Genomic DNA, 27,014 nt, shown 5'->3' with positions numbered 1-27,014 from the left:
AACGGGCTCAGGGGTTGGCAAGGGCAGTTCCTAGAGGTGGTGGAGCCCTGGCCAGGGCAAATGCCAGGTTAGAATTGCAGGCCCTGAAGACCAAGTCATAGCACTGACACACTGAGAAGAGAGGGTTTCCCTGGCGCCTTACTCCCAGCACCTGTGCTCATACTTCAGGCCCCTGATCACACAGCACCGGTCCAGAACTCAGGGTGAAAGAGATAGAAACCTGTTCCAAATGTCAGATGAAATTAGCTAAAAATAGCTGAATATTGGGGGGGGGCAGCGCTCAGATTTCTCCCAAAGGTCAGGTTGGTTTGAATCGTTCATAACCACCCTTCTACCCCACCCACCCCACTCCCACCCCCAAACAGAAAGAGGCAATAACCATTTTCTATAGAAGTTTAATCCCAAAACAGAGCGCGGCTTCACGGAACAATTTACACAGACAGGGAAAGGGGCCAGTGGGCTGGAGCAGGGGATCCCCGGAGGGGGCATCTATAGAAGCTAGGACATAGCAAGGACAACCCCCTCTCCCCACAGTGGGCCCCTCAACCCTTCAAGGGCTGGGGTCATTCTGGGTAAGGAGAGCTGGAGTCCTGGCTGGCAGGATTTGGCACCAGTCAGCAAAGTAGAACTTTTAATCTCCTTGGAAACTGCCTCCCAGGAGTATGTGTGGGGGAAGGGGGGTGTCTGCACAGACCCCCTACAACCCTGCACAACCCATGGTTCCTAGCTATTAAAGGATGCCTACTCTGGAGGCCTTCTGGGTCTGCTGTTCAACAGGGTGCTCAGGGCTGACCTTTGGCCTGGGAGAGCTAGGCGCTAGAAACCCCTCAAAATGGCCAGGTCCAGGGTCCTCCACCCCTCTCCTGCCCTCTCAATCTTTTATTTGTAAACAAAGGGGTGGGGGGGACCACATTTTCAACTGTAAGCAAAGTGTAAAAATTTAAAGTTTTAAGTTGTAAACAAAGTTTTTAAAATGTTTTAAATCTTGACCTGTAAACAAAGTAACAAAATCTAAAAGTCCCCAGTTCTGGATGTCAAAGTAAAAAAAGAGAGTTCTGTGAACAGGGTCCTAACAGTCATTTTTCCCTTTAGAAAGGAATAGAATAGGGTAGAACTAGCAGCCCAGGTGCCTAGGGCCAGGGAGGGTCCTGTAAACATGGGAGGCAGTGGCACCTACATTCCGTGTCTTCAACTCTCTTATTTCTGCTCCCCCTTGCTCCCCTGCCTCCCCCTACCCCTAGGAAGAAATTCTAGCACAGGGCAGTGTCAGGGAATCCAGTGGGACCACAGACAACATTTGCTGGAAGCAGGGGCTGGCAAACGACCCCCTGGTCCACCCTCTCCAGGAATGTCTGAGTAGAGGCCTAAGCCCCTCCGTGCGGGAGAAAGGGAAGCCTTGCTCTGTAAACATGACACGTGCAGCGCCCCACAGCATCAGTCCTAGGTCATAAGGCAGTAAGTGGCAGGGACTCCACATAAGAAACACACACATCCACGGGGAGGGGCAGCACGAGCAAAAGCCCCATGAGGAGGTCGGAGGACCCCTGTTTCCAAGACCAACCCCCAGTCCCTGAAGTTTGGCCCTTGGGGCATCTGAGAAAGAGCAAGGATCAATTCTGTACTTTGGGTCCTAACAATATTCAGATCAACGGGCAGGGGGTTATGTGCCCCTCCTCTCTGAATCCACCCCAGTAAGATGAGAGGAAAGAGCGTGTGATTTGCCAGAAACCGAATGGGGCCAAACACTGCGCATCTTACCCTCTGTCCCCTTCCCCCTCCCAGCCCAGCCTCAGAACCCCGGGAGACGGAAAAGCTGAAAAATAACATAAGCATATCTCTCTGGTTACAAAGGTACAAAACGTATAAAAGTCCTCCTTTCAGGTCCCTCCCCCTGCACCTGTTACACAGGCTCACACACAGAGCGAGGCGTCTCAGCACTGTGACAACAGGAGAGCAGGGCGTGGGGGTTGGGGTGGGAGGCTGCCTTGGGATCAGCCCTCGACTCCTGGAGTCTCTTCTGTTAGCTCAAATCCTCCACGGCCCTCAGCCGTTCCTAGTCCAGAAGTCTGCCCCTCAGGAGTGCCCCTCGCTTCTGGGAACTCTGTAGAGTGGAATGCAATGGTCAGAGGTGGTTGGGGAAAGAACTCAGTCAGGGGCCTCTCGGCCTCCCCCATGGCCTGGCCCCCCACCATCTCCCTCCTCCCACAACCCCCTCACCTTTTCCTCTCACTCCCCAGCCCCCTTACACCCATTCTGGGGCTCTCAGACCCCTTCAACCCTTCTGCATCCTGAGACCCATCAGCAAATCCCCCTGGTGCCCTGTCGTCTCTCTAGATGCTCGGCAAGCACCTGCTGTGGACAAACACTATGTTAGCTCTTGACAGATTTGGCCTCAAGAAACCTCCACATCTCAGTTACTACAGACCCATTTTACAGATACAGAAACAGAGACTTGGGGAGGTCAAGAGTGATTCCAAAGCCCAAATCCCTGCACAGTTCCCCAGGAACTAACTCCCCACCAGCCTGACATCAAGGCTAGCTGTAGCAATACTCCTAGCTCTCCCTCAGCCCTGCGTCCAGCACCCTTCCAGAGTCCCTGGCACAAGGCCCTGTGCTCCCCGCTCCTCCTTCCTTTCTCCTCCTCTGACTCCCCTGGGGTTCTACTGGTCTCCTGCCGCACTCCTGGGTTCCCTCCCTCCCCACCCCAAGCCTCCTTTCACCCTGCAGACCTCCATAGAGCCTGGCCTAGCTCTTTCTCCTTCCTGAAACTCAACTCTTCTCTTGGCTTCCAAAGCCTGGCAACCCCTGGTGCCTCCCCACTCCCTCTCCAACTCCTGTGTATCCAGCGGCTTCCTGGGTATGGCTGCTGCTCCCTGCACTTCAGATGGCACGCGGGCCCCTGAGATGCACCAGGTCCCAATGTGTGCTCCACCTCGCAGTGCCTACAGGCACGAGGAATTTCACATTGACTAAATAAATACATGGGTAAATGATTTACTTTCAAGATTAGGGCTTCAGCCCGAATGAGATGCCCCCATCCCGACACCACTTCTGGCCCCTCCTGGTCTGTTACCACCTCCGAGGCAAAGCTTCCCAAGCCATGATCCCTCCTTTCCCCCTTGACCCTTTTGATACCATGTTATCTCCTCCTTCTAGGCCTTGGCTCCTGCTCTCACCTCCTCCACTAGCTCAAGCCCTTTGGAAGGCATTTCCCTCACTTCCCTAGCCCGGGAGGTGCAGGGGAGGGAGGCTGGCAGCACTCAGACACCCAGCGAGTCCCTCCTAACCACACCACCGTTCCCTGACTGTGGCCCGCTGGCTGCACCGAGCCTGGGTTAGCCCACGCTGCCAACCCACACCCCCATTCTGTGGCAAAACACAGGGCAGGGTCCTCGGAGGGTGCCTTAAGCTGATGAGGGTGTGGGCAGGTGGCCACACCCTGCTTACTCTGAGTCTGGAGACAGCTCCGAGATGCTGTGGGACGTGGCAGAGCGTGGTGTGGAGGGCCCAAGCGCAGAGGCTGTGGCAGAAGGCGTGGCAGTGGTGTGAGGGCCCGAGGGCGTGCTGGAGGACTGCACAGAGGAGGAGAGAGCTGAGGAGTTGAAGGAGGCCAGGATAGAAGAAAGAATGTCCAGCTGCTCTGTGGAGGGGCCGTGGCTAGGGCCACTGGCTGGGTCCTCCCTAACTCTGAGCAGCTGTGGGGGTGGCCCGAGGCCTTCTCTTGAGGGGTGCCGGCTAGGCACATGGTCCAGCGGCTCCCCTGAGTTCGATCTCCTGGACAGAGAATCCAGGGGCCGGGATGGCAAGAGGGGGTCCCTTGAGAGTTGCCGCTGGGGAGACAGGGGCAGAGGCAGGGGCTGTGGGTCAAGGTCCCGGGCACTGTGGGGCAGGGGCAGTGTGTTCAACCACTCGCAGGGCGCCCCTGGGTCCAGAGCATCTCGTGACCCGAAGCGGCCGGCCCTGACCCCAGGGTAGTCCCTGGGTGGCTGCCTCCGTGGGAGGGTACTGCCCCGATCCCTGGGCTCCAGGCGTCCTGGCCCGGCATCCAGGCGTTCCTGGGAACCTGGCCGACTCAGGGGACGAAGAATGGGGGCAGGGGCGTCCTCCAGTCGCTCACGGCTCAGCTGCCGCCGGAGGAGCAGGTCCAGCTGTTCTCGAGAGGAGTAGCGGCTGGCTGGCTGCGAAAGGCTGCCTGTGGCCCCTCCAGCATAGACGCGACCATAGGAGGCGGCTGGCACAGCGCGGTGGCCCAAGGTGGCTGCGCGGCACCAGGACAGCTCAGGAGCACCTCGGGTCTGTGGCACCAGTGGGTACTGCAATCGGTTCTTTAGGATGCCTGCATGGGGGACAAATGGGAGCCAGGGTATGTCTGGGGGGGCAGGGGCAGATACTCCCTGGGTCTAGGAAGGCAGCTGCCCCTGCAATCCCTCTGACATGGAGGTGGGGGCAGAAACCCCTTGGGGAGCGGCAGAGGCAGCCCTACGGATTCCGTAGGGGCAGCAGGACAGAGCTCAGAGTGGGGAAGCAGCAGTCCTCTGTCGGGACAGTCTGACCGCATGGTGCACGAGTAGGGTAACCCCCCCTCACTTGAGATCAGAAGAGGGACAGCCCCCAGGACCTGGCAATGCAGGCCAGGGTCAAAGGGCTTAGGAATCCCCTGGGTTGGGGTAGAAGCTGTCCCTCAGTTCCCTAAAGTATCGGCCAAATTCAGGGACTGTACCTTTCCTCTGGCGCTGGGCCCGGCCCAGGGAGGTTTCATCTCCACTGGTCAGGGCCAGGTCCGGCTGGTTGTTGTTGGCCGCGTCCTTGCTGGTGTCCAGCCCCAGGCGCCTTTCAGAGCCCCAGGTCTGCAGAGCACAGGGAGTGGCCTCACACTCCCCCAGGGCTGGCCAGTAGGACAGAAGGTCATTGCCATCCACATCTGGGGAGCCAGAGCAGGTTACAGGAGCCTCTGAGCTGACCCCACCGTTACTGCCCCCACTCCCCCTGACCCTCTTGCTCATGAAACCCTGGTCGTTCTGACTGAGCAGAGGTAGGAATGAGTGGGCATCGCTCAGAAATCAATGGAGAGGATTACAGGTGAGCCTGTCACTCGAGAAGTGGACAGCTACTAGGGGTGGGGGAACTTGGTGGCTGAGGGGCCAAGATGAACCCTGGAAGACCCAACTAGTTTGAACCCTAACCCTCAGGGAAGAAAAGGGGCTGGAGGAAAGACATGTCGCCCCGTAACATCCCTGACTTTGACCTTGTTACCCGGGCTGTTCCCAGGTCTCTAGCCAGCAGAACTGCTAGGAAGCTGGATGGGGAGAGGTGTGCGGGCGCCTGGTAATGACCCCACGTCCCCAGTAGGTCAGTCCCAGGAAGCCTCAGAGGATATCAGTGTCCCTGGGTCACACCCAATTGGAACAGGGGGTGTCTCTCCTGGTCACTGATGGGGTCAGAATATCCCCTCACCTTTGGGGTGAGTGAGGAGCCTCTCACTCTGGGCCGCGCGGCGGAGTGGACGCTGGAAACGCCCGCGGGTCCGGCCATTGTCCTCGCTCTCCGAGGATGGGATGGAAAGACTTCTCTCCTCCTCCAAAGACAGGTCACTGTCAGAGTCAGAGTCTGCAGCTGGAGTTGGGAAGGTCAGAAGAGGGAGGGCACATCAGCGGCTCGGGAAGGCAAGAAACTTGGGGTTCAGCAAAGAGCCTGGGACTGAAGGTCTTGGGGTGGCTACAGTAGGGAGCTGGGGCGAGGGACCTAGGTAAAGCCTGGAGTGGGGGTCGGTGCAGAATGGCTGGGACCTGGCAGGAGAACCAGGTGTCCCCCGGCGCAGTGACCTGAAGGGAGCTCGCCCCACCACAGTCAGCTGCTGCTCTCAAGAAAGAGAAATGGGCGAGAGATCCTCCGCCTCCCCCGACCCCCGGCCCAGGCCCCTACCTCCACCGGCATCTCGATGGAACATGGCCACGTCCAGGTCAGTGGGGCCAGCATGAGCCTGGAGGCTGTGGTCAGTGTGGTCAGCAGCTGAGCCGTGTCGGACCAGGACGTTGTCCCTGGAAATGCAGGAGCGGCCCCACCACCACCGTCAAAGAGGGATGTGATGGGGTGCTTTGGAGGCTGGGGTGTCTTGTGCGCACACAGGCCAACTGCTGTGGAACGGCTCCAGAAGGCACCTCTGGGTATGTGGCCAGAGGCATATGGGCCCAGGTGCCGAGACAGGCGGAGCCGTCACCCCGGGACCTGGAATGCCCACCTCTGGTCCAGTGGGGCCAGTCTGAGCTGTAGAGCCCCTGCCTGAGAAGGCTGCTCTGCTCACCTGAGGTAGCCGCGGCCCCGCTGGCTGTCTTGGTCCTGGGTCCTGCCGGAGCGGGCACTGCTCACCGAGGACACAGTGGAGGCACCCAGGGTGATGCGGATGAGGCCACTCTCTTCAAAGAGCGCCGTGTTGTTGTAAGCCCCGTGCCCCTGCAGGAGGTGGGTGCCCACAGGCGTGTGAGCCGGCTCTGCAGAGGTCACCTGGGGCCCCCGCCCCAACTCCCCAGCCCCGAGAGCCCCTCACCGTGCCCGGCACCGGCCTCGCTTCCTCGGGAGCTGCCTTCCTGCCCAGACAGGCCGGTGTCCAGGCTGCCCGAGCATCTGCATTCAGGACACAGAAGAGCAGCAGCACTGCCAGGCCCTGGGCCAGCGAGGGTCAGTGTGGGGTCAACGAGGGGTTAGCGAAAGTCAGTGAGAGATCAGAAATGAGTCACAGGTCAGAGCAGGGCCACCAGGAGGGGGCAGTCGGGGCTGGGAGAAGTCACTGCGGGTCAGCAAGGGCGACCAGTCATTGCAAGTTAGTGTGAGGGAGTGAGGAGCCCAGGGCTGACCCAGGAAGGGAGTCAGGGAGAGTCTTGGAGGCAGCGAGGGCTCAGAGGGGCACAAGTGACCAAGTTGGTGGAGGTCATGTGCGCCAGTGAGCGGCCAGGAGCCGCAGCGCTGGGGAAGGTCAACCCAAGATGGGCAGCCCGCCTATCATCAGCCACCCAGCAGGAGTCACCCCTAGACCAGGGCTCGAGGGCCTGCCCTGGGTTGGGGCCACCCGGCCAAAGCCCCACCTGGCCCAGGGCGGGGCGGGGTGCCGGTTACCTGGAGGCCGCAGAGCGCGGCGTGGAGGTAGTGGAAGACCAGGACGCTGTGGTTGACCGCCAGGAGGCCGAAGAGCCAAGAGGCACTGACCAGGAGAAGCAGCAGGAAGCAGCTGCGGAGGCTCCCGCTGTGGAGCATGGGAGGACATGGGGGACATGCAGATGTCACGCGGGGCTCAGGTAGGGGACACAGGGGACATGGAAGGACAGGCAATCCCACAGGAACATGGCAGTTTCAGGAGGACGCGAAGGGAAGTAAGAGGTCACCGAACGAACCAGGAGGGTACTTAGGGAGCCACGAGGGGACACGGGGGTGCTATGAGAGAAATGTGGAAGACAGGGGGGCAATGCAGGGGGTAGGGGGCTAAGTGAGCCACCCAGGCCACGGGAGCCTCTGCGGAGACAGCAGGGCAGAAGCACATGCAGGGCTGGAGGGTGATGGGGCGCCAGAGAGGGACCACAGGCCAGGGCGGGTAGGACTGTGTCCCTGTGCCCAGAATCCCGAGTCCAGCCTGCCCAGGAGAGGACCCCCCACCTTCCCCAGCCAGCCGACTCACAGCACAGAGGTCTTCTTGGCCTCCCTCTGCCCCGTGGAGCAGGTTGTGCGGGCAGCAAGGAGAAGCATGGTCCCATTCATCTGGACCCGCGGCCAGACATGTGGAGCAGGGGCGGGGCAGAGAGAGACAGAGACAGTGAGAGAAAGAGAGCGACAGGGACAGAGAGAGACTGAGCCATACAGGGAGAAGCAGAACCAGGGAGAAACACGCACACGATCGGGAGATCAGAAACAGAGAGGTCCTTAGACACAGAAGAAGCCTGAGGTAGGCAACCAGGGAGGGACTGATAACTGGAGAAGGAGGTTCGCAGGAAGAGGCAGCGGAGTTCCTGACCCGACACCTCCCATCTCTGCACCAGGGGAGCAGAGGACAGAAGTTGGGGTGGAGCCCTGCAAGGCTGCGGACTGTCACCTGGCACCCCTCCACGGACACTGCCACACCTGCTGCGGGGCCGTGCCCTGATACCTGCTATGGCACACCTGGGTGGCCTCAGGTGCAGCCCACTCACCACGACAACCAGGATGACAGGGCCTGCAAAGCTCCAAATGAGGGGCTCGTGGATGGAGATCCAGCAGAAGTCAGGGTTCCCATAGCCCTCAGGATCCAGGCCCACAGCAAGGCCTGTCAGGGAGGATAGGAATGACAGAAGGGGTATGTTCTAGAGCGGGTGCCCTTTTCATGAACAGGGAGAAGTTGAGGGGGAGGGTGGAGCACATGGCATGGGGGACTGAGGTTGGGTAAGGGTCAGGAAGGGGAGTGTGTGACAGAAGCCAGGGGTGTGGGGCCCTCACCCAGGAGCACAGCGGGGACGCCCCAGCCCAGGGCGTGGTAGAAGCGCATGGCGCCACGGTCCACGTTGCGTGGCTCCACCTGCATACGGTAGAGGTGCAGGCTGTGCACGAGGAGCCAAGCGAAGGTGCTGAGGAAGAAGTAGTGCAGGAGGATGGCGACCGCTGTGCACACCAGCTGAAGGCAGGGGGAGGGGGGCGTCAGCACCGCTTCCCCCTCACCCCGCACCTCGGACCCCTAAACCACGGCACCTTACCCCGGCGTCCTGCCCTGACCCCGGGCACCCCCACCGGAGCCTCCCTGACCTCTGACCCTGAGCTTTGGCTCCAGGACTTCCTGGGCTGGGTGGTGGCATGAGGACCCAGGCCCCCGGCCCTGCCCCTGCACCTGGTTGTGGGTCCTGTGGATTCCCAGCAGGAAGAGGAGCTCGGCCACGCCCAGGGCCACCGCCACATTGGCATGGATGCCACGCATGTTGGACTTGAGGCTGCGCAGGCTCAGCAGGACAGTGGCGGTCAGAAGCAGCGCGGCCACAGACACTGCCATGACCACATGCGTGAACACCGCCAGCAGCTCCAGGTCACCCTCCAGCCGCTGTGGGGACAGGGACGGTCGCTGGGGCGTTGGACACCCCTGCCCTTTGGCCTGTCCACATTCCTCAGCACCCAGAACACAGTCCCACCTCACGGGGGGAGGCATCCATAAGGACCCCAAAGGTGCCCGTCCGGCTGCAGCGACATCGGGCGTGAGACCCATTCCTGTGCACCAGCTCGCAGTCCCGTGCTGTCCACATGCCATGCTGCTCCGCCCTGCAGCCACAGGGCAGTTAGACCTACCATCCCTTGGGGCACTGCCCTGTGGCCAGGTGGAGGCGGGGGCAGGGGTGGTTTGTGACATTGTTGGGGTGGGGGGCTGGGGGTGGGGCCGAAGCTGGGGAGCAGCATTCCTCATGGATCTGGGTGCACAGGGACATGGGTGGGAGGCCACCCAGGACAGGCAGGGTGCTCCAGGGGCCACCAGGGGACCAAGGGTTCCCGGAGCGGAGGTCCTCACGGGCCAGGTGGGTCCCACTGCACGCAGATGGCCTTGCTCCGATTTGCTGTCTGCAGAAGGCGGAACTCCAGGCTGATCGGGGACTCCAGGACACCCCTTAGGAAGTTGCGTCGGTGGAACACAGCCACACTGACCACCGGGGAGTTCATAACAGGGTTCTGGGGGAGCCTGAGGAGACACCCCACCTGGGCTTACACACCGCTGACCTCCTCAAGCTCTGAGCACCTACACCTCACGGTCTTCGTGTCGTTGGCATGGCTGACCGAGTCCGGGACGCCCCAGGGCAGAAGCTCTTTCTGGGCCACTTCAAGACCCTGAGTCTCGTGGCCTAGATGGGCTGCCATGGTTCCATATAACTGGCAGGCTCTCTGCACCAGGGGCTTCAGATCAACTGCCCACCCTGGGGTCTGCAGCCTGAGCAGCTCCAGACTGTTTGCCTTAAAGGCCCTCCCTGACAGCCCCTTCTGAACTCCGCCCGCCAGCCTGTGCTTGCCAGTCTCTGTCAGCCAGTTTGCCTGTCTGCACGTGGCTCCCGTACCCTTGCTTCATGCGACCGCCCCCACCTGTGGCTCTCAGTCTGTCTGTCACCGTGCACAACCCATGGACGTGAGTCACAGGGAAGCCTGCATGGACGAGGCTCCCAGGGGCTGGGCACAGGAGATGTCTCAGGACGACGGTGAGCTTGTTCATTTGCCCACCAAGAAAGGGGTGCGAGCCTGGGTCGAAATTTGTAGGAAACTCATGGGTGAAGGGCCTAGAAATAACGCCTTCCCCATGGTACCTGGCTCCCCGGCGCTCGGCCTGGAACTGGGCAGGGAGCAGCCCCCCCAAGGTGCGGTAAACAAGGAGGATGACAATGGAGATCCCAGGCTCCGGCTCGGGCTCCGGGGGGACTGGAGGAGGGGCCGCACTTGAGGTAGTGGAGTTTTCCATGCTGCTGCTGCTTGTGGACAGAGCTGCCAGGGGAGGGAGAGGAAGCCACCATCAGTGGCCTCTGACCCCAAGCACCCACAAACCCAGCTCTGAACCAACCAAACACAGCATCAAGCATGGGAATCTCTTTCCTGAAGGCCTAGAACTGAGAGATGGGAGGAGCAGAAGCCCATGTTCCCTTCATTCCCAGGGCTGCGTCCTGAATGTCAAGGTGTGGGAGAGATCATCAGGAGTGAGGGAGAGAATCTGGCGAGGTAAGAGTGCTATGGGGGGTTGACATGGGAGTGTCTCATGCAGAGGTCTGACGTGGGGCAGGTCTGGCTGGGGGCAGGTTGTGAGGGGACCGGCAGAAGGGCGACATGCTGTCTGGCAAACGGGCAGGGAAACAGGAGCTGGGCCAGGGGTCAGCCAAGGGCTCTCACCTTCAGGCGGGGATGGCCGTGGGGACTGGGAAGGCAGCAGCACGTGTGTGTGAGGGTCCCAGGCATCCTGGCCCCGGAAAAGGTTGCTATGGTAACGAGGGTAGCGACGGGTCCCCCGGGTGGGACTGGGGTGCTCCATGCGATCAATGCTGAGCACTGCCCAGGAGGAAGACGGGTAAGACCCAACCAGGATCTCTTCCCCATGCTGAAGGCCCCACACCCTCTGATCCCCATCTTGTACCCGCATCCCACAAGCCATCGCTTCACGGATACCAGCACAGAGCGTGTCCCTGCAAAGCGCTGAGGGAGGGGGCACAGCCTCCTGCCACTGATGTTGACATCCATGTCCCCAGCCCCTCAGGCCTCCAGGTCCTTGCCCCTGCCCCCACATCAGGCTAGCCGCCACCTACTGATGTTGGGCGTCACGAGCCCCACGGGATTCAGGTATGTGAGCTCCATATTCCTGGCCAGGGTAGCTGCATACTCCTCCAGATGCTGCACCAGCCCCGCGCTGCCTGGGGAGCCCCCGGGGACCCGCTGCCCCAGGGCTGCCCACAGGTCTCCCGTCTCCGGAGCAAGCAGCGCAGAGCCAGCCCACAGCAGATTCTGGAAGGAGGGAGATGAGAGCGGGCTCAGCGGCCTGAGGACGTGTGAGATGGGCAGGGCGGGGCTCAGGGGTCTGGCTGGGCACTCAGACCCCAGCAGGCAAGGGGCTGGGTCAGGAAAGGACAAGGGAAGAGGGACAGCCTGGGCTTTCAGTTCCCCAGGGTCAGGAGAGGACTGAGCAGGGGTCCCTGGGACGGTGAGCACAGGGCGCGGCCCTACCTCATTGAAGTGGGCGTCCTGAGTGGCTGTCAGACCGAAACCCTGCTGGTGGCTCTCGAAAGCCAGCAGGTGGGCCAACAGTCGGGCGGTGACTCGGACATCCTGGCTAAAGTAGTGGTCTGTGTGGCCAGTCACCTCCCGCAGCCTCTGAGCCAGCTTCTTGGCCTCCACGGTGTCCAGGGCTGTCTTATTCAGCTCCAGGCCATCCAGCTGCCGGGACAAAGATGGGCATGGTCACTCTCTAGTCCCTTAAGCCTTTCTCAAAAGCTTCACCAGAAGAGGGGTTTGGCCAGATTAAAGGGCAACCAGGAAAAGTCCAGGAGGTCCACGGCTGGGGCATGAGGCCTTAGGGCCCAGCACAGGCCTGAGGAGGCCAAGGCCAGGCCAAGGGCCAGTGCAGGTCCTGAGGGCAGGGTCAGGTCTGGGCAGTCTCACCAGCAGGTTGAGTTCTCGAAAGGCGGGGGAGGTACAATTGAAGAGGTCAGGCTCCAGCCAGCCCTGGTCCTCGTCACACAGCCGCACGGCAACACCTAGGGGCAGACGACCCCTGTCAGGCCCAGGGCCTGGACACCTTCACTGAGGAGGTGAGCACAGCACCATCCTCTAACGCAGGGGGACTTCTGAGGCAGAGACTAGAATAATCGGCATCTGTGGCTGGACCTCTGGACACCGCAGCCCCAGCCCCAGCCCAGGCAGGTCCTAGCTGCCTGTCCATTAATTCTAGAGGGGGTCTGTGGGCCATTGTGAGCCACTGGTTACATTAAACTGAGCACCAGGGCTTTCTCTGTCTCTCTTTCTCTCTCTGTCTCTCTCCCTGTCTCTCTCTCTCTCTCTCTCTCACACACACACACACACACACACACACAAGCAGAGACCAGGCCAGGTTCACAGACATGTGGCCCAGGGCAAGCACACACACGTGTACCAGCACTCACATCTGCACACACGTAGATATGTGGACCGGGACAAATACACAGACACATGTGCTCTCTCATGTATGCACAAACAGACATGCTGGCACAGACCAGGTTTTCCAGGGGTATCGTGTCACCAAAGTGAGGGTGGGGTGACTGTTCTCACACCACTTTTAACTGCCCCAGTGCTGGACTCTGCTGCCCTCTCTCCCTCATCTGTGCGACTGGGATGGGGGTTGCATGAGAACGGATGTGGGCCTTAACAGAGCTTATAGCCACTAGCAAGAGGAACCCTGACTTAAACACAGAACCCCCTCCCCTGCAAGACGGACTCACAGACACGTGCACAGGCACAGACAGACACATACATGAGCATGCAAACACAGACCATGTCTGTCCAGCCACTGTGAAAACCTCAAGCAGCAGGGAGGGTTCTGCGGGGACCTCAGGCAGTGGGGAGGGGCCCTTAAGCAGTGGGGAGGAGTCTAGAGGGTCCTCAAACAGAGGGGAGGGGTCTTTGGTGACCTCAGACAACAGGAAAAGCCCTGAAGACCCCGGGAGCTGAGGAGGGGTCTGCAGTGATCGCAGGAAGTGGGGAGGGGCCTGAGAGGAGCTCAGGCATCAGAAAAGGGCTCCCCATATCCTCAGGGAGTGGGAAGGGGCCTCCAGGGACTTCGAGCAGCTGAGAGTAGTTTTAGAGACCTCGGGCAGCAAAGGATGGGTCTGCAGGGATTTCAGGCAGCAGGAGGGGTCTGCAAAAGCTCTGGCAGTGGGGGGGGCAGCACACCTGAGCAAACATGTACCCCTTACCTGCACCCCGCAATCCTGCCCAGAAGCCAAGAGAAACAGATGGAGGCTCAGTGAGGGCATGGGGAGGGACCCCAGAGCCCCCAGGAGGTAATGAGGAGCCCACAAGAACCCCCTCCCTGACTCCCACTTCTTTGTAGGAGCAGGGCCACCCAACTCAGGAAAAGCAGCAGCTCCAGCAGTCAGAGGACAGGCCTACTCCCACCCTCACTGATGCCCTTGCCTACCCAGGTACTCACCCAGCGCCCCCCGAGGACAGGGCACTGAAGCCAACATGCCAAACTTGGTCTGGGGCCACCACACACCAGATCTCAGGGACTTGGGACAGGCATCATAGAGCACTAGGGAGAGAGGAGGCACTGAGGCAGAGAGCTGGGGGCTGGGGCCAACGATAGCCACACCCACGGCTCCTCTACCACCCATGGCAGACACACCCGCCACTCCACTGCTGACCTTATTACGGGAGCTGGCCTATCAGATTCTGTGACAAGTCATTGAAGTATGTGGGGCAAATGTGGTCCCTAGTTGTCAGCGGTCTCCTTTAGGAAAAACCTTCCAGAGCCCCTAGCTAGGGAGCCAAGCCGGCGAGGCGACTTGGTGGCAGCAGGCCAGAGGCAGCCCTCTGTGGAACTGCATGGAACCCGCTCACCTCGGCAGCCGCTGGATGTCACCTCTGCAAAAGGACTGTCACAGCTGTTGCACTGGCGGCCGAGGGCTCCTGGGCGACAGGGGCACTGCCCACTGTGGGGCGCACATGAACGCGAGGTAGAGCCCACCGGGTAGCAGTCACACGGAAGGCAGGAGTCGCTGCCCCGTGGTCGGTAGTGGAACTCCTGTTTGAGAATGGATCAGGGAACTGAGGTCAGAGATCAGGGCTTAAGATCAGGACCTCAGGCCTGGGGAATGAGTGGAATCAGGGGGAATCAGGGGAATCAGGCCGGAAGGAAGGTTGCACTTCAAACGAAACATAAGGAAGAGATCAGATGTCAAGGGCAAGAGGTGGCAGTTAGGTGACAGGACAGAGTAAGAAGTTAGGGCTTGAATTGGGTAGCAGAGATGAGCAAGTTGGATAAGAATCACAGATCATGGCTGGAGAAAAATTCAAAGATCAGGGGTCAGGGGCCAGAAATACCTTGCAGTGACACTGCCCATTTGTCTTATTACAGTTGGGGTCAAAGCCCTTGTGAATGTCGCAGTTGCAGGGGCCACAGCTTGGGCTCCCCCACCAGCCCCGTGGACACTGCTGGTCCATCCTGGAGGGAGAGGGCCAGGTGAGATGCCACCACGTCTCAGTGACCCTCCCCACGCCCCACCAGGTCTTTCCATCATCTAGGCCTCCAGCCCCTCACCTGTGCTCACAGTGGTGCCCAAAATAGCCGCCCGCACAATCGCAGGTGTAGCCATGGGGGGCTCCTGGAAGGTGGCGGCAAGACCCCTGGTTCTGACAGGGATTCAAGAGGCAGGCATCCACACACCCTGGGCCATAGTAACCTGCAGGTTGGGTCAGCAAGCTTAGGACACCTGGCCACAGCATGAGCGAAAGAAGGCACCCGTTCTTCCCATACCTGCCTCCTCCAGGCTCTTTACCATGAGCCCCTGGTTCCTGCCCAGATCACTCTACCCTACCCCCAAGTCACACCTGGCCAGCAGGTGCAAGAAAAGGTCTGCCAGAGGTCTCGGCAGTCCGCATGGGGTGGGCAGGGGCCAGATGCACAGGCGTTGGTCACGGCACAACCAGGTTCCACGTTCACTCGGTGGCTGGGTGGAAGCAGGGCTGGGGATCCCGAAGGCGTGGAGCCGAGCCACACCCCCTGCGGACAGAGCCACCAAGGCGTGAGACCCATGTCAAAGCACCCCGGTCCCTGCAGAGCCAGCCACCTGATCTGATGACCCCTGACATGCAGTCTCCCTCAGGCCCCCAAAAGACCCAGTCCCTGACCCCAATATCCCCAATTCAGCCCCCCCATGGGACCCCTAATCATGCTGTTTCTGACACAGACCTCTAATGACCCTTGATAATCTAAGCTAGACCCTCACCTCCAACAGTGCAGAAAGGCCTGACTCTCTCTGATGGCTCTGGGTCACACCCCTCCCTGTGCCAACCCCTACGTGGATGCAGCTTTTCAGGTCCCAAGGTGCTCCTAACCTCTGACCACTCACCCTAATGGCCCATACCATGTTCCCATGCTGACCCCCACCTGGATACAGCCAACCAGACCCTGAGGAACCTCCTCTTCACTGCTGGGGGGCAGGCCTCCCACATGGAGTCGCTTTACTTTCAGACCCTGCAGTTCACTCCCCACTGCCATGGTGTCCTGGGGGAGGAGGACAGTCAGCACTGGGGGTGTGGGGGCACCTGAGGGATCCCTGCCCTGCCCTGCCCCAGAGTCAGTCTTGACCTTGTCCTAGCCCTGCACAGCCATCCTCTGTCCCTCTGGACCAGGGGAACGGTCTGGGAATGAGCAGCCCCTGAGTATGGAGGACCCAGCTGGAGCATGAGGGATGCATAATAGCAAGGTTTCGGTCAAGAACTGGGCCCAGAAAGGCCTCTCTCCTGGACCCAAATAGAACACTGACACTTCATGGCTTTGAATTAGGGAGGTCAGGGCAAGGAGCAAAGGGGGTTTCCAAGCGCTCAGGAATATCCCAGCTGCAGAGGTACCCCAAGACCAGATCAGAAATCTGCATATCTTCTCGGACATGAGCAGGCCTGGCAGCAGAGCAGCCTGGCTGGCAAGGTAGGCTCTGAGCAAGGGTATAACGAGGGCACTGCAGGGAGAGTGCGGTGCAGTGGAGGGAACCGAGAGGAAATGGACTGGGGAGGGGGTCTAATGGGAAGGCTGAGAATGGACTACCGCAGAGTCAGAAATCAGACCTGAAAGAGGCTAAAGTCCAATGAAACCATGAGGACATGATGGCCCCGGCGGCCCCCTGGCTCCTCCTGCAATTCCAGCCGCAGATCATGCCACCGGCCATCACTGACAGTCACCTGGTCCAGGAGGAGGTGGGCAGCACGGCCCGAACCCCTGCTCACCGTCACGGACAGCAACCCCCGATCCAGCTGCAGATAGAGAAGCACAGCCCTGGGGTCAGGGGCCCAAGATGGGCTGGGGCTTGGAGTGTCAGGAGGTGAGGTCTGGGGGCTCAGATGTCAGCACCACAGGGTCAAGGCTATATTTAGCACACAGGGGATTGTGCCCAGGGATGCCATGTTGCTGAGAGGGAAGTTAGGGGCCAGATGTCAGGGTCAGGGGTTGGGGATCAGTGCAGCTAGCACAGAAGAGATATGCTAGGGCCCTGCACCTGCAGAGGATATCATGGTGGGAAGGAAGGTCAAGGGCTAGGGTCCAGAGCAGGGTCAAATACGGTCAGGACACGTGGTAAGAGTATGCAGGATGACCAGGTTCAAACCCAAAGGAGTGTTGCTGGTGGCATCTGAAGTTGAGAGTTGGGGGTTGAGGGAGGGGCCAGGAGGGCAGACACACCTGACAGAGGAGCGTGCTGTGTGGCCCAGCCTGCACTTGCATCAGGACCCCCTGCGTCGCCCGTGTCCGAAATGCCAGGCCCAGGTACCACGGCACAGACACAGCCATGTCATTTCCGAAGTCCCAGCTCAGTGTGCCATTGCCTCGGAAATGATGGGGATGGGCCATGGCTGAGGGGATAAAAAGAGCAGGATCACAGGCCCCACCTCAGGAACAGACCTTACCCTGCAGGCCCCTCTTGCCCCGTGCTGCCCACTCACTGAGCCTACAGTCTTTGCCACCGAAGCCCACGGGGCAGTCGCAGCTGAAGCCGCCCCAGCGTTCTGAGCAGAAGCCGCTGTTCTTACAGGGGCCCGAGTCACAAAAGTGCAGCTTGGCCTGGCAGCCTGGGAGAGGAAGGCACATGGAGGATGTGAGAACATGGGGGAGAGCGGGGGGCACGACTGCTAGACAGGACACGGGGGTCCAGAGGGGCCAAAAGTGGCCACGATTTCCGCCCTGTGTTCTCTCAGGGTGGAGTTGGAAGGAGGCGGGCCCTAAAGGCTAGGCTATGACACAGTACTTGCCCACAAAGGAAACAAGGGTAAGGTCAGATGTGAAATCACTCTACGGAGCCCTCCACCCCCCTCTCTAATACGGGGGCACGGACTACCTGCCATGGTGCCGTTGTTCGCGACAAAGGCTGCCATGTCCACCCGGCGGCCATCAATGTACAGGTCCCTCATGCAGCCAATGAAGTCCTTGTGCGACACGGGGAAGTTCTCGGGGAGGTTGGGGACACCCCCCAGGAGCAGAGGGCCCGTTAGGTCCAGGGACCTGGGGATCAGGGGTCCGCATCATTGTTGGGATGGGGGCCAGGGTAGGATGGTTCCTGAGGGCCACAGGAAGTGTGTGTGGGGAGGTAGGACTCAGAGGGTAAAAGTGATCTGGGGGGAGAGTAAGGCCAGGTTAGGGAAGAAGCTGGGGTCTAACTTCAGTTGTAGGGGTACACAGGAGAGCTCATGATGCACAGATGGTCTAGGGAAAGGTAAAAGAAGGGTCAGGGGCTAGGATGAAAGAGTGGGGCATTTGGGTGGTTGGTGAAGAGTCTGGGGTGCCAAGGGGGGCTGTGTGGCATTAAAGAGAAGCAGGGAGCATGGACACTGGGGACTGGGGACCTGGGGACCTGGGGAACATGTGCAGGAGTGGGGGGTCTGGGGCAGAACACAGGGATGGAGCTAGGGTGTGGTGGGTTTTCAGTGTCCTCAGAGAGAGAGGGAAAGGGTGATCTGGGGAAGGGTGTGGAGTGGGACATGTGAAGGGGTGGGCTTCGGCAGGCAGGCAGAGGGCATGGGGATCAGGGGCTGGGGTCTCACTTCTTGGAGCTTGTTTGCACGCCAGCAGCCGCACATGAGTAGTTGCCAATGTCAGCCCCGAACTGCAGAGCCACAGCCACATCGCAGTCATCCACGCTTAGCACAGCCACCTTGTCCTTGGAGGGGCCCTGAGCACCCCCCAGGGCATCTGTCCGGGGCTAGAGACCCAGGCACACCACTCAACAGGATCCCCAGGGTGACCCCTGAAGGGCAGAACCTGGCCTCCCAGCTCCCCTCACACTCCCATGCCAAGGCTGGTGCCCACCTTGTTGTAGTATCTTAGATGCACTGTGTGCCACTGTCCATCACTCAGGCCCCCTGGAACTGTGGGGCTGACCACTGTGTTGGACTCACCTGTGGGGAAGATACACATGGAAGGTTGTCTGGTGCTGCCTAGTTGCCTCTCCCTCCCCACCCCCAGTCATAGGAACACAGCTACTCCCAGGATGTAGCATATGGTCCTGGATACGTCAGATCAGTCCCATCCACTAGTGATCGCACTGGCTGGACCAGAGTGTCTCCAGACAGATAGGAGAAGCACAGCATTGGACAGATAGACTTTCCCCCAGGGAATGGCTAGGACGTCAGATCCTCACTGATGTCTGTTTAGCATGGAAGTAGGTATTGAGGGGGTACAATGAGGCAAACCTGAGGGGACTTGAGGCTCCCATCCCCCCCAGCCATCTCACCCACACATGTACACCCGCCCCGACACACATCCACGGAAGCACCCACCCGTGGAATAGGTAAGCCGCACTTGCCCGGCCACGAGCTCCAGGGCCAGGAAGTCATGCTTCTCGTTCAGGCGCCCGTTGTAGAAGAGCAGCCCACTTGGCTGCACTGTGGCAAACCTGGGTGGGGTGGACAGGGAGCGATGAGAAAGGATGTCGTAATGTCAGGGATAGTGCAGTGACGTCAGGGACAGTGCCGTTTCAAGACAACCCGGTGGGGCATCCCGGGAGGAGTGGTGTCCTGTGGGGCATCAGGATGGGGCAGCTGGGAATCTGGGTCAGGGTCATGGAGGGAGCAGGGACGGCGTAGAGGCGCGCGGTGATACGGGGCTGGCACCTACGAGAGGGACAGCGTGAGGTGGAAGCGCTGTCGCAGGCCTCGGAACATGACGAACGAACTGGGAGGGAAGGAGCGCGCTGCCACCTCGCAGCGCGGGCCTTCGAAGGCGCCGCCCGCCGGGCACTGGCAGCGGAAGCCGCCGTCGGGCCCGTCGGCACAGGTGCCCCCGTTGCGGCAGACGCCGGGGACGCAGCGTCCAGCCTCCGTGTCCAGCTCACAGTCTTCTCCTACGGGTCACACCGCGGCGGGAGGTCAGCGCCGCGCCCGCGCGGACTCCAGCGGGCCCCGCCCCTCCAAAGACTCCGAGCCCTCTGAAAGGGCGAGCTCCCTGTGGGCACGCCCCCTGTCAGCCTGGCCCCTCCCCGCGTTCCCAGTGGCCCGGCCACGCCCCCAGGGCCCGCCCCCTCCACAGCCACGCCCCCTTCACAGCCTCGGTCTGGCCGAGCGAGGCCTCTCTCTATTCCTTCAGCGCCTCCTGCTCCCGCAGAGCCCAGCTCTATCACTTCCGGCCCACTCGACCCCGGTACGCTCAAGACTGCCGCCGCACCCTCACTCGCACTGTAGTTCCGGCCCCAGCCCCGCAGCCTGCCCACCTGTGAAGCGCGGCCGGCACACGCAGGTGTAGCCCCCCTCGCGCCGCGCACAGGCGCCGCCGTTCCGGCACGGGTTGGAGTAGCAGAGGTCCAGCTCTGTCTCGCAGAAGTCTCCCGTGAAGCCGGGCGGGCAGCGGCAGCGCAGGCCTGCGATGGGCTGGATGGGTCGGAAGAGCGTGGAGGCCGAGGCCAGGAAGGGCGCGGACGAGTCGAAGCGCAGCACCGACACGCACTTCATGTAGTTCTCACAAGGCTCGCGCAGGCACACGTTGTCGTCGAAGGGCAGCACGTCCAGGAGCGAGCGGGCGGCAAGGGCCGCGCGGCGCACGTATAATTGCTCTTGCAGCTCCTCGGAGCTGAACCAGGGACCCGCAGCGCCCGCCCCGGCCCCGCGTGGCGCCAGTGCGGAGAAGCTCACATTGAGCACCGTGCCCCCCACGTCCGTGTCGTTCTGAATGTTGAAGATGAAGACGTCCTCGGCGGGAGTAGCAAGCACCGAGGCCACGCCTTCCAGGAAGTGGCCCAGCAGTGGTGACAGGAAGCGCTCCTGCCACATGTTCTCAAGGCGCACGGTCAGGCTGTTGGCCAGCAACTCCTCGGTGATGATGACCACGCGCAGCACACACTGCGCTGTCACGCTGTGCAGCCCATCTGCAGGTGGGGATAGGGACAGAGGTCAGTGTGGGCTCAGTGGCTGCCCCTCCCTGGGACTCAGAGGGCTGGGGTTAGTGAATGCCCAGACCCCCAGCACCTCTGAGTCAGCAGGCTGACCTTTCCAGGCACAGGGCATCTGGGGCTTGGGACCAGCTCCTCCAGCATCAAGGAACAAAGCTTCTGCTTCCTATCCCCTCCCTCCAACACCAGCAGAGATCTGAGCCAGCCCATGGGTCAGTAAGTCATTCATCCAATAGCACACAAGAAGATCGCTAAGTGGTCAATAACCCACCCTCCCCCAGGTTATCATGGTCAGAAAGACACCCTCGCTCAGAACTTAAAGAGCTGCCAGGGCCACCGACCACCCACCCCTACCCCCCAGTTTCGCATAGACAGGAAAACATCCCCTCAAAGAAACAAATGGGGTTCTAGAACAAGGATTACTCCTCCCCTCTCTCTGGTCAGCAAACTGCTTTCCCATGGCACTAAAAGGGGCTCTGGCCCTGTGGCCACTCAACCCCATCCCACAGAACCCTGACTCAGCAAGCTCCCTCTCTCCAGGAAGGTCTTGGACCCTGGCCACCCACTCCCTCCTCAGCATTCTTGGATCAGAAAGCTGCCCATCACCCCAGACCTGGGTCCTGTGATCTCAGTGGCCATCTTTCAAAATGAGGACAAGCTGCTTATATATCTTGTCCCCAGGCCCTAGTACACATTGAACGTTAACTAAGGATTGGTTGTTGAGTGAACTGAGGGATAATGAAGGCTGTGCCTCCTTTGGCAGAGCCAGGAGTCCATGCTCCAGAACTGGGGAATGAACACCAGCTGAAGCCCAGCTCCCAACCTCTGGAGCAGCAGACAGAATTGCCAGAGCCTCTCCCACCTGAACCCTCCTGTGAGGGAGTGTTTGTGAAAGTCTGGGGCTGGAGAGGTAGGAAAGAGGCAGGTGGGAGTTCTGGACATATTCCTGAAGGGCTGGGCTGCAGTCAGCCCCTTAGATGGCAGCAGGGCCAGTGTGTGCCCACTCTTTGTCTGAAGCTGCCAGAATAAGCTGCTGCTCTTGACCATTGAGCTATTGGCCTCCCTCCCGGTACAGACGAAGGTCAGTTCGGACCCAAAGTAATGCTTCATCTAGACAAGGGTGTGGTGTGGGCTGACTGGCCCATGTTGGCTTTTCCTGTGACCTCCCCAGCATTAACCCAGGACCTGCAGCCTTCTGGGAGTGGGGGAACTATCTCTAGTGTAGTAGGCAGTTCAGATGGTCTTTATGGAGTCTGCTAGATGTCCTAGAATCTTTGGGGTTCTGTGGAGTCTACCCAAGACCCTAAGCAGAGATTATGTGAACTTAACCTATGAAGTCTATGGCAGATCCTGTGGGATGCAGGAACCCAACACTTTAGGGATTCTTGGAAGGCTTGGAAATCCTTCTTGGTTTGAGGTGCCCTGTGGAGCCCATAAGACCCTGACAGGTTGAGGTCACTGGGTCATCTGTCTGCCCTCCATCCCTTACCTGTGACAGTCACCAACATGGAAGCTACCAGTGGGCGGTTGTTGTCTAGCTTGCGGCTGAGTCGAAGCTCCCCGCTGGTCTGGTTGACCACCAGCAGCTGCAGCTCATTGCCCCGCTCAAAAGAGTAGAAAAGGTGGTCAGAGACATCAGGGTCATAAGCTGGGATGCGTCCAATAACACCTGAGGGGAAGGTGTCTGAACGGTTGGATACATAGTTGTTGAAGAGGATCTGAAAGTTGTTGAGCACAGGGCTGTTGTCATTCTGGTCAACCAGGCGGACGTGCACAGTGGCCCGACTGACTAGAGGGGCAGACGTGGCCTGCACCACAATCACATATTCCTGGCGAGACTCGTAGTCCAGGTCAATGAGTGCAGTCAACTCTCCAGAGAAGATGTCCATTTGGAACAGCTCAGGGATGTTCCCTTCCACAATCTGGTACATTATGTGGGCATTGGGGCCTTCATCAGGGTCTACTGCTGTGATCTGAGCCACCACGGAACCCACGATGCTATTCTCCTTCACTCGCACCTCAAACTCCTCAGCTGGGAAAACAGGTGCATTGTCGTTTACATCCTGCACCGTCACCTGGATGCTGACTGGAGTCCGCAGTGGGGGCACACCTCGGTCCACTGCGTAGGCAGTCAGTTCATAGACTGGCACTGCCTCCCGATCCAGCCGCCTCACTGTACGGACAATACCAGAGGTGGGCTCAATGGTAAAATCTCCATCCCCATCTTCCCCATTCTGGAAAGTGTACTGGACCCGGCCATTGGCATGAGCATCCCGGTCAGTGGCTGAGATCTGCAGGACACTGGTGAAAGGTGGAGCATCCTCGGATACCAGCCCCGTGTAGTGGGAAGCCACAAACTGTGGAGCATTATCATTCACATCATTGACCATCACCTCCACGTAAGTGGTGTCTGCCTTCTGTGGGATGCCATTGTCCCGGGCTGTGATAGCCAGTGTGTAGGTCACCTGGTCCTCATAGTCCAGGGGAGCCTGTAGCGTAATGGCCCCCGAGTCTGCATCGATTCGGAACTGGGGCAGGTTGTCCTCCAGAAGATAGGTGATACGGGCATTCTCACCCACATCATCATCAGAGGCACTGATGACCACCACAGTGCTCCCCACTGGCCGATCCTCATTCACGCTCACAGAGTAGTGAGCACTTTGAAAGACGGGCCGGTGAGTGTTGGCATCTGTGATGTTGATGTGCACATAGCAGTGATCATGAAGGGCACGGTCAGAAGCGGTTAGCACCAGTTTGAAGTAGCGTTCCTGCTTGTAGTCCAGTGGCAGAGCCAGTGTCACCAGACCTACACCCCCCTGGGTGCTGATGGCAAAGCGATTCCGGGTGTTGCCACCTGTGATCTGGTAGCTGATGGCACTGTTGGCATCTCGATCTACAGCGGTCACACTGACCACGGTGGTGCCCACAGCTGCATCCTCATTTAGCCGTAGGTGGTACTCCTTCATTGTAAACTCGGGCCGATTGTCATTAACATCTAGTACAGTTACTGTGACACTGGCTGAGGCCGACAGTGGGGGTGTGCCATGGTCTCGGGCCTCCACACCAAAGAAATAATGCTCCACAGATTCACGGTCCAGGGGACCACTCACAGAGACCCAGCCAGTGGCACTATTTATCACAAAGGGCATATCAGGTGCCACACCAGTTAGGGAGTACTCCAATCTGGCATTCTCCCCGTGGTCTGCATCCACTGCCTGAATGTGGATGACTGAATGGCCCAGTGGTGCGTTTTCCAGTACAGAGACCTGGAAGGGTGTGCTGACAAAGATAGGAGTATGGTCATTGATGTCCACTACCTGGATGCTGGCCAGGCCTGTGTTGTTGGACAGTGGTGGCCGGCCCGCGTCCTGCGCCCGGATGCGCAAGGCATACTCTCGCTCGGCCTCAAAGTCCAGAGGTGCTACCACTTGGATCTCACCCGTGAGGCTGTCAATTGCGAAATGGCCACGACTGTTGCCGCTGATGATGTTGTAGTGCACCAGTCCATTGGCATCCTTGTCCCGGTCGGTGGCTGTGACGCGTAGTACCACCGTGTGGGGGCGCACATCCTCGCGCACCTGCGCCACGTAGCGCTTCTCGCTGAACTGGGGCGCGTTGTCGTTTTCATCCAGCACTGTGATGTGCACACGCACAGTTGCAGAGCGCGGCCCGGGCTCTTGGCCTTGGTCGCTGGCCTCCACAACCAGCTCGTAGCTTTCCATGTGTTCGCGGTCCACGCGACCGCTGGTGCTTATGAGGCCAGACCGCGGATCGATCTCGAAGGCCGCGGAGGCCGCGGCGCGCGCAGCTGGCGGCCCCACGAAGCGGTAACGCAGATTGGCGTTGGGGGGCGCGTCTCCATCTGTGGCACGCAACTGAAGAATGGGGTAGCCCTCCTCCACGTTCTCCCGAAGCGTCTCCCGGTATTGCGCCTGCTCAAACACCGGCGCGTGGTCGTTGCGGTCGGCCACTGTAACAGCCACCATGGTGGTGGCCGAGAGGCGCGGCGAGCCGTGGTCCTGCGCCGTCACGCGCAGGTAGTGCCGTTCCATGCTCTCGCGGTCCAGAGCAGCCTCTGTACGGATGAGGCCGCTCAGTGGGTCAATGCTGAACAGCTCCAGCGAGCGGCTGTTCATGAGCGCGGCTAGCGAGTAAACTAGGCGACCGGCCTCGCCTGCGTCCGGGTCTTGCGCCACTACGCGTAGCACCGCGGTGCCCGCAGCCTCGTTCTCGGGCACTAGAGCCTGATAGTTGTACTGCGGAAACTGCGGGTGGCGGTTCGCGGCGCGACGGGGGCGGACTCTGCTTACTGGGGGTACTCTCCAGACTCTAGGCCGAGCTGGGACCCCCGGGGGGCGCGGCCCGGGGCGCTGCGGGAGGAAGCGGCGGCGGAAGAGGCTACGCGAGCGCATGCGCTCGGGCGTCGGCTCGGGAGCTGTCCGAGACTCGCGCGGTGCTGAACCAGACTCGGGAGCTGTCCTCTCTGTGCGCGGTGCTGAATCCAGCCCAGGGCCAGATCCCGCAGCCCTGGGGGAACAGTCGGACTGAGGGACTGTTCTTCCCGCTCGAGATGTCGCAGTTCTCTCGCCCTGACCCCTGCGCCTCGGCGCCCACAATTCCCCGCAGCAACGCATGGTTCCCACTTTTTTCGGGGTGCCTCTCCCAGCATTCCTCGGGGAGGACACAGGCTTGTAACCACGGGGCCGAACCAGATCGGAAGGGAAGGGCGAGCTGTTCTCCAGGCTCGGGACCCCTGGGGACATAGCCTCTGGAGAGATACTATCTCTTCGCAAGGGTCCTGTCTGACCACAAGAGGAGACCTCTGTGCGCCAGCATAAGAGAGACCCTGGTCCCTGTCCTATTTCTCGCGCGCGGCTGTCTAATGCCTGGACCCCATATTTCGCCTCTAGCCCCGCGCCCGGCTGCTTAGGGGGCCCTCGACCACTCTGGGTGCTTTGCCTTCCCCCTCGGAGCCCCACGAAGACAGGCTCCCTGACTTCCAGACCAGGCTCTCCATCCTCCTGGACCCCGGGCGTTTCGGGACAAAGAGCTAAGGCTCCGCCACCGGTCCGCGCCCCTGGCTCCGTAGCGGCAGCTACCCCTGGGTCCCAGCCTTGGCCCCCGTCGACCCCCAGCTCCTCCCGGCTGAGAGGGAACAAAGAGAGGAGGAGAAGGAGCAGGAGTAGTGGGGTCGTCGGCCCCCTGAGACTCCACCACGGCGGCCGCCTCGCCATCACCCCCCACCTTCCCACACGGCCTCCACCGCCCCTCTCCCCGGTCTGGGCCTTGGGCCCGCCCCGCCGCTCGGGCCCCCTCCCGGGCCCCTGCCGCCGCCCCGGTCCCCCGCCTCTCGGCCTGTCGCTCCGCGCCGCCTCCGCCCTCTGGGCACCATCTACTCCGCGGCCAGAACCCCTTTGGCATGCGGCCCCGGCTTTTGCCGCCCCCACCACAGCATCCCCGACGCTGCTGCCGCCTCCCGCCGCTCCAACATGGCTCCCGGCCTCCGCGATGGTTCGTTCCACCTCTGCCCCGAAGCCCCAAATCCGGTGGTACAGCCCATTGCGCATGCCGATTCTGACTATTGAAGCTATTTTCGCCATCTTTGTTAAGGGCAAAGCGCAACTGCTGCCCGCGGTACTGAACAGGGCTAGAAGGTTCGCTGTCCCTGGATCCATCCTCCTTGCTCTGAGCCACCGCCCTTACCCTCCTTCCTTCTTCAAGGCACGGTCTCCCATCCTTTCTTCTACTTGCAGGTCTTTTGTCCTCCTTCCTGAGGACTCGTTCCGAACTCTGTCCTGGATTTTGGTCTGAAAATTTGGTGCCCATGATGCGCAGAGAGCGTTTTCCTGACCCTTGGCAGGGGTACTATGTGCAATCCTGGGGGTGGAAGGGACGTTGACTGGATGGGGATTTGGGACGCCAGACCCAAAGTTAATAGCTTGAACTGTTCGATCAGTGAGTATTAACTCATGAAACATGTCGCGACCATCTGCCTGTTTGGAACGTCTCTGCAGAGCAGGGACTGTAGGTGACCCGCCCAAGGCATGAGTAGAGACCAAACTCCTCTCTGCCTTGCTGGATCCCAGCAGTCTCCCGCGCTGGGGAACCCTCCACTGTAGGCTACACCCTCCTCCAGGTCGCGGGTCTCGAGTGCTCTGGGATGCCACGTGGAGACCGACGTTGCCACAGGGCTGCAGCCACGGCTTCCTTGGATCCCCGCCCCTCGCCCGCCACGACCGCGTCCCTTAACCCCTTGAAGGGACTAGCGGAAGCTCAACCCTCCTCCTACGATTCAGTACAGTTCTCCCAGCGCTGAGCAACTCCGACGCCAATCGGTCCCAGCTGGCCAATAGACAGGCACCGCCAAATGGACGTCACAGAAGACGACACCAGGTTGGGGGAGAACTATTGGCACAATGGGAGGCT

General features: G+C 60.3%; 1 protein-coding gene across 5 annotated transcripts; it reads right to left on the bottom strand.

The window, feature by feature from the left end:
- Nucleotides 1–379: 379 nt before the first annotated feature.
- CELSR3 (cadherin EGF LAG seven-pass G-type receptor 3) lies at nt 380–26,343 on the bottom strand. Of its 5 annotated transcripts, XM_082703163.1 has the most exons (37): nt 22,078–26,341; nt 19,914–20,564; nt 19,322–19,547; nt 18,985–19,100; nt 18,515–18,603; nt 18,250–18,407; nt 17,547–17,710; nt 17,155–17,280; nt 16,895–17,064; nt 16,285–16,470; nt 15,608–15,724; nt 15,049–15,220; nt 14,759–14,900; nt 14,542–14,662; nt 14,059–14,242; nt 13,649–13,750; nt 13,413–13,427; nt 12,124–12,218; nt 11,689–11,898; nt 11,274–11,469; nt 10,864–11,019; nt 10,290–10,464; nt 9,509–9,676; nt 9,138–9,264; nt 8,843–9,049; nt 8,458–8,632; nt 8,175–8,287; nt 7,667–7,746; nt 7,111–7,237; nt 6,545–6,661; nt 6,302–6,450; nt 5,923–6,038; nt 5,455–5,613; nt 4,721–4,921; nt 4,118–4,336; nt 3,448–3,572; nt 380–2,101 (listed from the first exon to the last, which is right to left on the bottom strand). In XM_082703163.1, exons 1-37 carry the CDS (start codon nt 26,261–26,263, stop codon nt 2,054–2,056), a joined length of 9,888 nt encoding a protein of 3,295 aa, XP_082559289.1. In that variant the 5' UTR covers nt 26,264–26,341; the 3' UTR covers nt 380–2,053. The 5 variants fall into 5 exon arrangements, with proteins under 5 accessions (XP_082559289.1, XP_082559286.1, XP_082559288.1 ...); XM_082703160.1 differs by having other exon boundaries at nt 3,448–4,336; nt 22,078–26,338; XM_082703162.1 differs by lacking the exon at nt 15,608–15,724 and having other exon boundaries at nt 3,448–4,336; nt 22,078–26,339.
- Nucleotides 26,344–27,014: the final 671 nt, after the last annotated feature.

Source organism: Mustela nivalis (assembly GCF_964662115.1).
Source record: "Mustela nivalis genome assembly, chromosome: 1".
Taxonomy (NCBI): Eukaryota; Metazoa; Chordata; class Mammalia; order Carnivora; family Mustelidae; genus Mustela; species Mustela nivalis.
This window is presented reverse-complemented; position numbering and strand designations above follow the sequence as displayed.

Coding starts and splice junctions, on each gene's coding strand:
- CELSR3 (XM_082703160.1), bottom strand. CDS start 26,263: ATGGATCCAGGGACAGCGAACCTTCTAGCCCTGTTCAGTACCGCGGGC. Junction 17,065..17,154: donor TGGCAAAGACTGTAGGCTCA/GTGAGTGGGCAG, acceptor TTATCCCCTCAG/CCATGGCCCATCCCCATCAT. Junction 5,614..5,922: donor CCATCGAGATGCCGGTGGAG/GTAGGGGCCTGG, acceptor TCCCAACTCCAG/CTGCAGACTCTGACTCTGAC.